Raw genomic sequence first — 13,923 nt, 5'->3', positions numbered from 1 at the left:
CTACTCGCGTATATATTATATATATATTAGGATACCAGCGCTGGGGTGGCATATGGGGTGGCAATGCTTTTATTTAGGGTGGCAACTGCCACCCCGGTAGATCCGACCCTTATTAAAAAAAACTTAATTGCCTTTCTGGTTAAAAGAGCCTACTCGCGTATATATTATATATATATTAGGATACCAGCGCTGGGGTGGCATATGGGGTGGCAATGCTTTTATTTAGGGTGGCAACTGCCACCCCGGTAGATCCGACCCTTATTAAAAAAAACTTAATTGCCTTTCTGGTTAAAAGAGCCTACTCGCGTATATATTATATATATATATTAGGATACCAGCGCTGGGGTGGCATATGGGGTGGCAATGGTAGATCCGCCCCTGATTAAAGATAATGAGGGCACATGGAAAAAAATAATAATAATAAAGCTCTCACAGATAAGTCATTTGTAAAAAAAAAAATGCCACAGTATTCCAAATTTTTTTTTTTAAATTTATATTTCATAGTGATTAAGTGTAACAAATAAGAAAAAAATCATGAAGGGGTGAATACTTTTTCACAGCACTGTATATGTTTCTAAGATACAGCATGCACCAGATTTTATGCTGTTTTTGGACTAAATATCAAATTTGATTCCAGAGAGCCACAACATAAACTAAATCTGAATCTCATATCTTAAAAAAGTGGCCATCTTTCACTGTCATAAACCATTTACCAATGCATAAAACAGAAATGACATGCCAGGTGACAAAAATCCCTACTTTCTCATAAAACCTTATAATTTGTTAGAAGCGTGTATGGGACACATCTGCATGTATGGATTATTAGACAAGGAGGTGACACAAGCTAGCTAACATTCAGCCTCGTAAGGAGCGTTTTTCTCAATCACGCATGTGATGCTGAAATGCAGCAATACGTTTAAGTTTGTGATCCATGAACAGGCTGAGCTCATCTTTGCTCTACACACTGTTGCGCCTTCAGGTTAATGGCAGTTTTAGGTCCGTCAGCGTGCCTGTGTCTTATTGCGATGTGACAGATGCTCTCTCTGCGGCCTGCAGGATCGTCCTTCACACTTGATTAACAAGGCAAATAGACAGAAACGGGAGCGTACAGTATCATGGGAGAAAGACTTCACGCGTGACACTTCGCTATGGACGCTAGCGACCCAAGGGAGGGTTTGATATGAATGCAACCTGTTATTCTGTGACACAAGATGATGAGAGAGCAATTAAAGGGGAAGGTTATCAATATAACGATGGAAAATGAGTAATCTCAACAGTATTGAAGGTTAAAGAGAATGGAGAACAATATTTGTCTGGGATTATTATTGGGTGGTGAAACAAAAGCGTTACTGACAGCAGGGTGGATCCCAAATGACTGGTCGCAAATGACTGGGAAATAAATACAACTAATTGGTTCGCACATTGCCACATTCACTTCATATCTAAACCAGTTGCAATAAATGGAAGCAAAGCGAAAACTACTTAAATTTTTAGAACATGCATTATTTGGAAATGCAATAAAATCATGTACTTTTTTTATGTCAACTGCCATAATGTTTATTTATTGTAATTGTTTATTGCATGAAAATGGGAAAAAGCACTATAAAAATAAACATTATCAGTGATGTCTGCTGGTGCACAAATCACTTTAAATAAATTTACTTGAATGTTTAAATGTGTAATGTGTTTTGAGCGGCATCACACAGGGAGATTGTTAATTTGCAACCAACTTTAATTTTGCAAAGCAATGAGAAGCTACAGTACGGTAGCTGCCACAGGACAAACATTTTGTCGTCTAAAACAACATAGGGATGAAACTCGCTCTGTAGGACAGTTTGTCCGTTTACGGCTACTGTAGAAACATGGCAGCGACTTCCATGTAAAGGGAAGTAGATTAAAACAGCTCAACATGTCTTGGCAAACTATATTTTTTAATTATAGGCTTGTCCTCTTGCATTCCAAATAAACTGTTACTTGTTAAAAAAAATCTGCCTTGTATCACGTGCTCTCTGATCACTGTGATGAATGATATTTAAGGCATGCATGAAATAATGGCTTAATTACCAGTAATATTAGACGTGCAAACATTAGTAAATTGTGTTGCGTTATTCATTTAAATACTATCCTCCCATAAATTTTGCATTTGAAAGGGAAACTCCTAGAAATGCATATGCAAAAAGGTCAGTCGAAAAAAACTACTAGACCACACCTTTGTTATTTAATTCCAAAATGATGGTTTAAGCTGGTGCAAGCGGTTAGTAAATCTGTCCCTTTGTATACTTTGTGTACATTAAAATATACACACATTAAAACACACACAGAGAGAGAGAGAGAGAGAGAGAGAGAGAGAGAGAGAGAGAGAGAGAGAACACAAATAAAGTGTATTTTTGTCTGCCTGTGTTGTATTGACTGAATTTATGCTCTGTGAAGATGATCGGCCCAACACTCGGCAATACTTCACGCACTGACTCCCCAATTGAACGGTAAACAACTTCCCACCAAATTGAGCCATTTTCTTTCCATTCCTGTTCTTCCCTGGTCGTCTTTGTTGAAGCGAAGGCTAATTTTTCATCCGCGGTGATGTGTGTGTGACAGGCCTATGTTGAGATGAAACAGATCAGTTAATATGATATCTGACTACAGTCCAGTGGACTGCACATGAAAGCTGATGAAACTGATCTTTTGACCCCTTATGCTGAATTTAGCATTGATGTTACTGGCATGATGTGACCCAGCCCATTGCATTAATTCCCTAAAACTCACCTCGAGACATGCTGGTAAGAAGTAATCACAAAATTGTGTGACTTAAATAACCAATGTGTGACTTAAATACCAATAGTGTTGGTGATTTTTAGTAATATGATTCAAGTAGTTTGAAGAAGCTATGGTTTAGTGATGGCTGTATTTGAAATGTTTTTTCTGTAATATATATATTTTTTAAATCCATCTATTGCACTTTTCTGCATGATTAATATTCTATCTAGTAATCTTGACTTTATTTCTGAATTTCAGTGGCAAAATAGATTTCGTAGGATTGCTGACTATTCGTGGAAAACCAGTAGAGCACTATTGATCTCATGAGCCGAGAGAGAGTCAACATGTTTTCATCCTGTGGACATTTACTGTTTAAGAGCCCGAGTACCACCTGCCGCCCGTGTTTCCTGAAATAGATACAGAGTTTGATTACTTTTCTGTGTGCCGTTTCACTGCGTTTCATGGGATGTTGAGCGTCTTTGAACAATACGTTTCGTGACCTCTCTGACTTTAAAGATTCTGAATCCTCAGAAGATCCAACAAGCTTTCTATAAACCATTCATCTTTGATTTCGGTTCAAACTGAAGTGTTTTGACATTTTTGGTTTTCAATGTTAGATGAACTACACCTTAGACTTCTCTACTGGGAATGTGGAGAGGAACAAAATTCATACATTCACTTAATTTCACTAGGTTTCTATGCCTCCATTGTACAGGTTGCCCCCGGGAAACATGAGCAAGTTTACCTGGCTAAAAAAAGCAATTTATAGGTGTTTTCTTCATGCAGAGGGGAGCATCCAATACCAGCCGGCAGAAATCCAAATATTGATCATATGCTCCACTAGCAGCTGTTTTCATAGCTCATTCAGCAGGTGTGCACCTGTGCTGCTGTGCCATATTTTGCTTTGTGAAAGGTGAACTTTAAACCAATGTTCCTTAGATTCTGCATCAAGTAAAAGAAATTGATTCAGTTTTGGATACTGAGTGTAATACAATGATATAATATTCCATAGAGGATTAAGCTAATGTGAAATAACAATTGTCTTCAGACTTTTAGCTTCTGATAAAATGTTTTGGATTTGTTGAAGTACTTTAAAAATGTAAATGCAACCATTTGGTAAGATAAAAATGAAATGCAAAGAAAAAAACATCATATGAGGTTTAACATGTATCCGAAGATGAGAAGAATTGGTTTTAAATGCAGAACAAATGCGTTTAAAAAAATCAAAATCTTAATGCATTCCCCACCAGCGTTTAAAAAAAAAAGTTGCCAGCCAATGCCAGCATTTTTTGATTTTCACAAAAGTTTAATGCCTTCCAGAAAATGTTTTTCTTTTTATATATCATATAAACATATAATATATCAAATGAAAGAACAGATTAACAGAACAGAAAAAACCTGTTTCATTCTACCTCAATTCATTCTCTTTTTATCACTTATCAAATATGGGTAGGTTTCTCAAAAATAAGTGAAAGACTCCTGATAGAAATCTCATTCAGAGCGATAATCAAAACAAGCGCTGCGTCTGAGCTGTTTGGGGGAAGGGGTTGATTCCTGGTTGCATAAGTTGGGTAAGAGCGCCAGCTGGTGGATAATGGCAGTATTGTGGATTGCTGAAAAAACTCATCATTGGCAGAGAAGCATTCTCTCTAAATTGAGTCCATATAGTTAATTTGTCAGTGTCGGGGAAAGAGTTAAATGTGCAATCCGGGAGTTTAAGCGGTGAGACCTTAAATTGCAACCAAAAGCTCCATCCAAAGGGGTTCTGGCTAGAGGGGATACAGCAATGGCCAAATCTTGCAAGAGATTGGGTTTAGGCAGAGGTGGAAAGAGTACTGAAAATGTGTACTCAAGTACAAGTACAAGTAGTTGCTAAAAAAATACTCAATTACAAGTAAAAGTACTGGTGTTAAAAATGTATTTAAGTAAAAGTACAAAGTACCCCTCTTAAAAACTACTCAAGTACAAATTACTTTTTAGCCGGTGATATTTATTGAATAAACATTAAATCCATTGAATGAAATCAGAGATATGAATGGATTAAAAACAGGCAATTTGTGTTTTATACGAATAAACACATAGTACAGGAATTTTGTCTGTTTAAAGAATGTTAAATGATTTTAACAGCAGCTATATTATTTCATATTGTTTCTTCATATAATTTTTATCAAGTTATAAAAATGGTCTAATGTTATTATTATTAATGAATTATGATACAACATAAATAAGCTTGTTGGGTTATTTTATTTAAAAACAGATTTTTTTACATTAACTCATTCCCCGCCAGCCATTTTTCGAAAAGTTGCCTGCCAGCATTTTTTATGATTTTCATAAAAGTTTTACAAAATGCCTTCCAGGAAATTTTTCAAATGAAAGAACAGACCCTCTACTTTCAAACAAACAATAAAAAAAGTGAAAAACCGTTCCATCCTATTTTTTTCCCTGCTTATAAACTCTTAAATATTGGTGTTTTTCTTTACAAATACACATTTTTTTTAGCAAAAATCTGAAACAATTGCATTTTTGTGAAGGAATTTAGTTAGAGATCAGATTCAGAACGAATATCAAACATAAAATTAGTAAATAACGTTTTGGCTTCAGTTTATCCATAAATTGGTTAAGTCCGCTATCTAGTGGACAATCGCGGTATTGCACATTAACATAAATTCTTCAGAAACACGTTTTATGCAAATGTTTTTTTTTCTTAATTGACAAGATAACTCGTCAATGGCGGGGAAAAGAGTTAAAAATATTATTGGACAAGAAAGCTTTCCAAAAGTACACTACTAATATTTCAAAAGTTATCAGCATTTATGATTTAGCACTGACATATGTGTAATTTAGACAGGCTGTCAGTGCAGTTACACTGCTACGCCAGTGGGACGCGGCAACAGACGAATTTGATAAAAAGAGTCCTTATTTGACTGTTTATTATTATAAGCTTAAAACACTGATTCAATATGAATAATACAATGTTGACAATGACATGAAATTTAACTTTGAGCGCCATTTTACAATGTTAAATCTTTTTTTACGGTCTACGTGCTCGTCACCTAGGTAACTGAAGCTCATGTTTTAGGTATGTGACAAAAAATATAAATACATATATAATTATAACCATATGATAGATAATAAAAAGAACTTTAACATGGTTTTTAAATTATTAAAATCGGATAATTATTAAGAAAGTTATGGAATTTTTTAACTCGAAAATTAGGGGGCATTTTTGTACCCAATTAAAACTATAAAACTATGAAAAACTTCCGCTTGACCAAACACTTTAAAATATCATAACTTTCTCATTTCTTGGTCTATTTGCATAATTCAAACACCACATTGTATGTAATTAAAAGCCCAAGATTAAGATGACATCTTTTTAAAAGATATATATATAAATGTTATTATTTTTGATTAACCACTAATTAATGAAACCGAGAGCATCAATCCACGCATATCTTTCCATATGAAATCAAAGCCCTCTCAAATAAAAGCTGTATTTTTATATATTAAAGAAACATTTCATTGTTTCTTTAATATTTCTTAATTGACTAATAATGCTGGCGAGCAATTTAAATGGTCAGATATTATTAATACATTAATTGATGATTATGTTATTTATCATTCATAAATCAATAAATGCATGCATGTATTTATTTATATGTTTGACAAAATTATGCCAATAATGTAATCTAGAGAGTCTAATCCTTCGTTCTGTATGATTACTTTAAAAAATACTGCACGGATTGATGAAAACGGAGAAGTTTTGGAAGCCAATGATTGAATGGGCGATTCTGCTTTTGACAACAACGTCACTTGCGGACCTTAAAAAAGCACATGCGAATGTTACAATCAATCCCAAACTTCACCTAATTCAAGTTAAATGTATATTCTATCAAAAGTATTTGGTTTGAAACAAAAAAATACTCGCCTTCATAGAGGATTTCAATGCCAAACACGAGAGAAATTTTGCTTCGCTTATAACTTTCTTCTTACGACAGCAATCTTGGAAATTCGAACGTGAGAATCAACGTGAGGAAGTAATTTATGTCACTAGTATATGGGCTTTAGAGGTATTCACAAAGCAAAGATATGACAGATTTCCTCAACAACGCGTCTGGCGCTGAATACCTGCTGGGAACACAGCCGTGGGAACAAAGCGCTCGTGCGTATTACGTCATTTTGTCACATACCTACATGTTTCAAGTGATGTTTTCAGGCAAATTATCGTGAGGTCTACCCAACATTAAAAACGAAAATGATCAAATAAATATGGTTATAAGTCTTCTTACCATAATGTGCTTTTTGAGATTAGAGGCTGAAGTATTGTAAGCCGAAATCACTGCAGATGGCAAACAAAGTTTGCATTACATTTGCACTCTGTCTCCTTTCCTTCCTCTGTTTGTGAACAACTCCCAGGTGCGGCCATGGGCACTCATCATCCGGTATTTCTTCTGAATTTTTAATTAATTCAGCGTCCATAACGCCAAAGTTCTTTGACATTAAAACTACAACGTCACAGTGAAGGACGCGCGAGGATTGATTGAATACCTCTCCAAAGACTGGGCTTTTTTCTCGGTCCAAATACAAGGGTTTTTATTGGCCCGCCCACGATCAATTATTTCTATTGGATATCCATATGCTGTCAAAGATTTGAATATTAATTTAATTCAAATTCTACAAGTACTTAGTAACGAATGTGATTTTCAAAGTAGCGAAGTACATTACTTACCTTAATTTGTACTTAAGTACAAGGGAAATTACAGACTTAAAAATGTACTCATAAAAGTACAAGTACACGAAAAAACTACTTAATTACAGTAACGTGAGTAGTTGTAATTCGTTACTTCCACCTCTGGGTTTAGGGTTAAGTTTTGAGGTCGGATTAAGATTAAAACAGCGCTCATCTTCTGGGCACAACCGTCCTTTTCGAAACTCACAGTAAAGCTTTGACAGCCACCACTGGACAAACACTTCATCGTCTGAGACAACGTAGACACGAAACATGCTCCATAGAGCAGTTTTTCTGTTTAGGGCTACTGGGCTTGCGGTGTACCTAGATAAAAACTAGGGGTGCATTGATATATTGGCTGATGATGCTTGCTATGCTTCTCAATGAATTACGCTGAAATGCCACTACATCCAAAAGCCAGAGGGCGCTCTTGTGCAGAAACTCAATATGCGCTGTAGACGAAGAACCATACACACGCTGCTATGACACGCAGCTCCAAGAAATGTCTTAAGGATATATTTATATTGCTGTTCTTCAAACCTTTTCAGGTATTTCCCTGATAATAAGGAATAAGTATAATGATTATGTTTGACGAGTGTTGCTTTTTCAAATGAATGTTATAAACGACTCAAACTCACAGTGGTTTCAGATCGATAAGGACTTACTGATCAAAAGCCATAGTACATGAAATAGCTGGCTGCGTCCGAAAACTCTACATTGCTGCCTTCTGAGGCAGCTTTCCAAGGAAGGAAGGCATCAAGGCATGTCCGAATTCAATGTTAGGTTTACTTCCTGTCTCCTGAGATACCTATGCATAGGCGTACAATAAGAATGTGATTGGTCGAGCCTGGTCAAGTTCGAAAAAATTAAATGGCGCCAAAGGAAGCAACTGGAGCACAAATTTAGTGTAAATAAAGGTATATTTTCACTTTTTACACTCTTTTATTGCATTTCTAAAGAGAAATTAGTATTGTAGCTTTCAAATATGTGATTAGTTATCACAAAGGCGCTCTCTGTTTATATTTCAAACACGCTGCCTTTGAAGTGTGTCCGAAAGTCTTTCTCTGAGCTGCCTTCATGCCTCCAAAGTCATTTCCTCATGAGGCAGCGAGGCAACGAGTCACTGCCTTGAGTTTTCGGACGCAGCCGCTGTGAATAATATAGGTTGTGCGATTATCGGCCACGTATTATTAGTGTATATCGGCATTTATCCGTGCACCCCTAATAAAAACGTCTCATTCTAAGGTAATTAAACACCACTGAAAACATAGTTATGTATTTATATTGCATTTCTCTCTAAATTTTAAACATTGCAACTTTAACATATTGCAAGACATGAAGAGTGAACCGTGAAACAAAAAAAATAAAACAACACCTAACAAACCATATTCAATTATGACCAATTATGACGCAAGGACTGACAGGTGGATGACACCATCATACGGAGTCTGTATTGAATCGCTTTTGCTGTACTGCTATTTTATTTGCCTGTATGTTCTTGTATCGTCTTTAAACGGACAATAGACCAATCAGAACATGACACACATGACGGTGGAACCAATAGGAACATGACGCATCAGGGAACAGACAATCAAACAAGACAAAGAATAACTTCAAAATAAAAGACATGACGGATCATGACACAAAACCTTTACATGAGTGGTGTTGTGATTTTTTTTATTATAAAAACCCTGTCAAACGGGGTGGGTGAGAAAGAGGGCCACTCTTTGAACAATCTCCTTTTCTGAATCATTTATCCATTTCCAATTCAAATAGGTCCTATCTTCCCCCCATCAGAACCATGATTTGTCTGGCATGGAGGTGCTGCTCTATTTTGGTTGTGGGTTTTTGCGTGTGATTGCGTCTACATATGCGTGTGTGTGCGCACTGCATCTTATGTATATTGATATTTCGGGGCAGGAAGAAAAACATCAGGGTCCAAAGCTCATATTTTCATTTATATGTTCAGTCTGGCTATTGGGTTTGTTATCTGAATAAAGAATGTTTGTCTTTATCCCTTGTGGTAAAATATTTGATCTTCCAATATTCAGCGGTCACTTTCCCTTGTATGTCTGACATTAGAAAACACTTTGCTGGGTACAGGTGAGTTTGTTAGAACGGCTTTAAGACACGTCAAAGGGCTCAATACAACTTGGGTCTATTGACAGTGTTGGTAACGTGCTTTCGATTACCAAAGAAAACAATTTAGACCCAAGCCTCGTTTTGAGTTTTATGGTATTGGACTTACATTGGACGTCTGTGAAGCAGAATGTTTAAAAGCAGAAACATTTATCAAATTTTTTTGCACATTAATATCTAAGTAGAGTTGTAAAATTGTGCAAATCCTCTTTTTTTGGGCTCAGACTACATTTCTAGGAGGATTTATGTTGTGTGTTACTGATAATATTACTGCTGGAGGGATTTTCTTTTTTTCAATACACGGCTTCCTTCATGTCTAGTTTTGGTTGAGTGATGAGTTATGATTGGATATAACTTTACAAAGACTAATAAGTGATTATTTAACATGCATTGTCAAGTGAAATTAATAACATCTGTTAATTTGTGGCCTACCTAAGGCCTTGTTTTACAGGAGGTTATAGATGCTGTGGATTGTTCTCCCTTCAAATATATTTTCCTTGACTAGCTTCTCATACAGATGTTTTAGTCTGTCCTCTTCGAGTTGTCGAGCGGTTTCGGGATCTTCGTCCGGATGAAGTGACAGATCTGTTCATCACTACACAGAGAGTGGCAGATGTTATCGAGAAACACTTTCAGGCGACCTCCTTAACAATCGCTGTACAGGTATGAGTTCTTTCACATTTCAATATATGACATGTTTGACCCATAAAGTGTCGCCAAGAATTTGTTTCTAGTACAAAGACATTACTTTGAGGATCTAGTGCATCCAAGGTATGGATTTGATCAGATTCCTGAGAATGGATCCCATGACCTTTGTGCAGATAACACAATGCTTATACCCACCAGGCTGCATAATTCATACATTCTTTGCTGTTTGATGAACATTATCCATCACATACCAAAGGACACCGGGTATATTTGTTGTAAAATATGAGTTAAGATGGAAAATACAAAGAAAATGTCACCGTTGCCCCCAGTCTTTATATACAGTGTCTGATTATTTTTTATAACTGTTGATATATATGCTAATTTCAAAAGGTTTCCACTTCCCAGACACACGAGCCAACGAAGAAAAAAATTCATTTATCTGACAAAAGGGAATAATCAATATGTTAGCCGCAAGAGCTGATATGAGATATGAGATTAATCTGCTTGCCTGAGATGTGAAAGGCAGAGTTCTCCTGTAAAAACTCTCCACAGAAAAGCAATGTATCTCAGGTGTTTAATTTTCATGTGGAAATGAAAAACGAGAGAGAGAAAAATAAATATCTAAACTATTTGCATGTTCTGCACTTTTGTGGGACCTGCGAAGAATTTACTGTTATTGCCACAGTTGAAAAAATTGTGAAATATTCCTTTGTCATATAAAATTTGTGTTTCAAAAATCAGTTGTTATTTGAAAAAATTTTTAACAATAAAAATAAAATTTAAAATATTTATATTATAAAATATAAAAATATAATATTCCTTTTTTTATTTTTTATATAAAAATATATAGTATAAAGTTTTATAAAGTTTTTATAAAAAAGTTACATAAAGGTTAAACGTCTTGTACATGTGATTTAATTCTATATATTTTTAACAGTTTGGTGTTTGTCCACGCAACTATGGGTTGAAACAACCATGGATTTATTTAGAGTCTAGTTATTCAATTTTATTTACCTCCCACAAAATTCACTGAAAATATTACTTGGGTCATTGGAATTATGCACCTCTGTCTTTATTTCTGCATAACCTGAAATGTGTTTCTTTTGGTACATATTGCTGCTGATTGGCAACAAAACAGACATTTGATACAGTTTTACGTACAGCCTGTGATTTCCACTCATGACCGGGTTTTTATTGCTGGGGCCAATCCATCATTCAGTTTTAAACAATCAGCAAATCCAGCATAGAACTGGGCCTTGTTTAAAAAAGCATTCATCACCGAAATACCTGGAACAAACAAACACACATTGCTGCCCCGGAAAAGCAAACTACATCCACTGTTCCCTTAGTGCTGTTTGGTTTTATCGGAAGCTGAACAAGCTTAAATTTCCCTCACAAACAAAAACATATTTCTTTGCTGAATTAAATTTCATGATCTCATAACGACAAAACGACGTATGTCTCGGCCAAGTACTTTGGACGTTGTTTGATATACATTAGAAACAGACAGCATACTTTGAGAGTAAGTGCACGGATCCATAAGCTACTATGCGTTAAATATCTCAACTGCTTACATTGAACTTAAGACATAGACAGTGTTTGTTTACGAAGATAATTACGGCATTTTTAGATAGTTTTGCGCAAGATAACATGAACTTAGCATTTGCGCGCTGTCTTTTTCATGAGAAATGCCCACTGTACCCATTTTGACTTAACAAAAACCATACTCGAAAAAAATTACCAAAACTTGTACGATCCCTGAAAAAAGTGTACTTGGCACAGAAATACTCCGTTATACGTCAAACTGTTTTATTTTGCCAGTGTTTATCACACTAGCGTAGCCAGGATTCACAATGTGGGTGGGCCCAGAGAAAATTAGGTGGGCCTTAACCCAAAATGCATCTCACCGAATGTCTTCGTGACCTTCATTCTAAGACAATGAAGCAGCGCAGCTCTCATTATTCTTTATGTGTCAGCCTTAAACCGGGTGTTCATTTCTATGATGTGGGGTGTAGGAGGATCGAGGAGGCTGTTCGAAATATTTATTGAAGTACTATTTACAAAATTAACTTATTCCTTATTATAATAGCAAACAAGAGTTTAAAAAAAAGATTTATTTTATAGGTAAAGTATAGTGATAATTGCAACATAATTTACACATTAGGATAACTAATAGGCTTTACTGGATAGGCAGGTGGGTGGGCCTAGCTGACAGGTGGGTGGGCCAAGGCCTAGCTACGTGACTGGTTTATCATGATAATCCAACGTTTTAAAAGTGTAAATAAGTCATTATGTATGAAATAGCGGTAACACTTTACAATAAGGTTCATTAGTTAATGCATTAACTAACATGAACAAACTATGAGCAATACATTTGTTATAGTATTAATTGATCCATGTTAATGTTAGTTAATAGAAATAAAGCTTTTAATTGTTTGTTTATGTTAGTTCAGAGGGTTTTAACTATGTTAACAAGATTTTTATAAAGTACTAGTAATTGTTGAAATTAACAAAGATTAATAAATGTTGTATAAGTGCAGTCCCTTATTAGTTCATGTTAAAGGGATAGTTCGGCCAAAAATTATATTACATGTTGTAGAAATATCCATATTTAAAACTTTATAAACGAAAATAACTATCTTCCGGTAGCGCCGCCATCTTAGACTCCTCTGTATTCAGGAGAGAGTATTAGCGTAGTGTACGCACTTTTCTTAGTGACTTTTCTTCAAATGCGAAGGAGAAACCTCCGTAAGCTGCGTAAGCTCTCATCCTGAATAAGGACGCGACTAAGATGGCGGCATAACCAGAAGCGAGTTATTTTCATTTATTAAGTTTTAAATGTGGATACAACAAAACGGTGCGGATTACCCTCAGAGGGCCTTTGTTTATCATCGTGGAGCTGTTTGAATTTATTTTGTGAAGGATAGATGCACATTTTTTGGACTTGAACTATCCCTTTAACCAGGGTGCGATTTGCCGGGGGGGATGCGTGGGATTTCCCCCTTTCTGGTCAATGTATCCCTGCCCGGTGGGGATAAATTTATCCCCCTCTCAAAGTGATCAATGCTACTACAGAAGTGGCGAGACGCATCACAAAATTTATCACAGATCCGTGGTTTGATTAAAGTCAATTTACTTTTAAAATGCGCTACTTTGGCTGGCGCTGATACAGCTGCCGCGCAGCCTCTCTGTATTCACCCCTCTGCAGACTTGCTCAATGTCCCGCCCATGGTGCTATCTGATTGGTTACACACCCGGTTACAACTCATGAGTAATAGCCTATCAACACTTGCGAGATGGTTTTGGAGTTCTGTGTTGAAACGAAGGACGGCAGCATATTCAGCAGTATATTATTCAGCATATTAATAAAGCGAGAATAAACATCACAATCTGATTATCTGTTTTGACAAGCAGAGTTAGTGTCCCAGTCACACCACTGAGAATGGCCGAGGTTACCCATATGATAAACGCCAATGAGGCGTTTAGCGAGGTGCAGGCGCGTCCAGTTCGTAACTAACGTAATGCATCTGTCTTTTCTATCATTTCACTGTAGCTCAGCATCGCGGTGTAAAGTTAACGTTATTACTTTAAAAGCAGCAGTAAAACTGTTTCTACTATGTAATGGTTTAACTTTGCAACCAATCCATTGTTCA

At 36.0% G+C, this 13,923-nt stretch overlaps 1 protein-coding gene across 2 annotated transcripts in view; it reads left to right on the top strand.

Moving 5' to 3' along the window:
- The window catches only part of LOC135719187 (bis(5'-adenosyl)-triphosphatase), a 475,352-nt gene that overhangs the window by 382,331 nt on the left and 79,098 nt on the right, over positions 1-13,923 (top strand). For both annotated transcript variants that reach the window (XM_065241774.1, XM_065241775.1), the window contains exon 4: positions 10,140-10,285. In XM_065241774.1, the coding sequence (XP_065097846.1) occupies positions 10,140-10,285 (146 nt within the window). The remainder of the gene's footprint in view (positions 1-10,139; positions 10,286-13,923) is intronic.

The sequence above is a fragment of the Paramisgurnus dabryanus genome, chromosome 14 (assembly GCF_030506205.2).
Source record: "Paramisgurnus dabryanus chromosome 14, PD_genome_1.1, whole genome shotgun sequence".
Taxonomy (NCBI): domain Eukaryota; kingdom Metazoa; phylum Chordata; class Actinopteri; order Cypriniformes; family Cobitidae; genus Paramisgurnus; species Paramisgurnus dabryanus.
The sequence above is the reverse complement of the archived record's forward strand: the minus strand, read 5'-3'. Positions and strand labels throughout refer to the sequence as shown.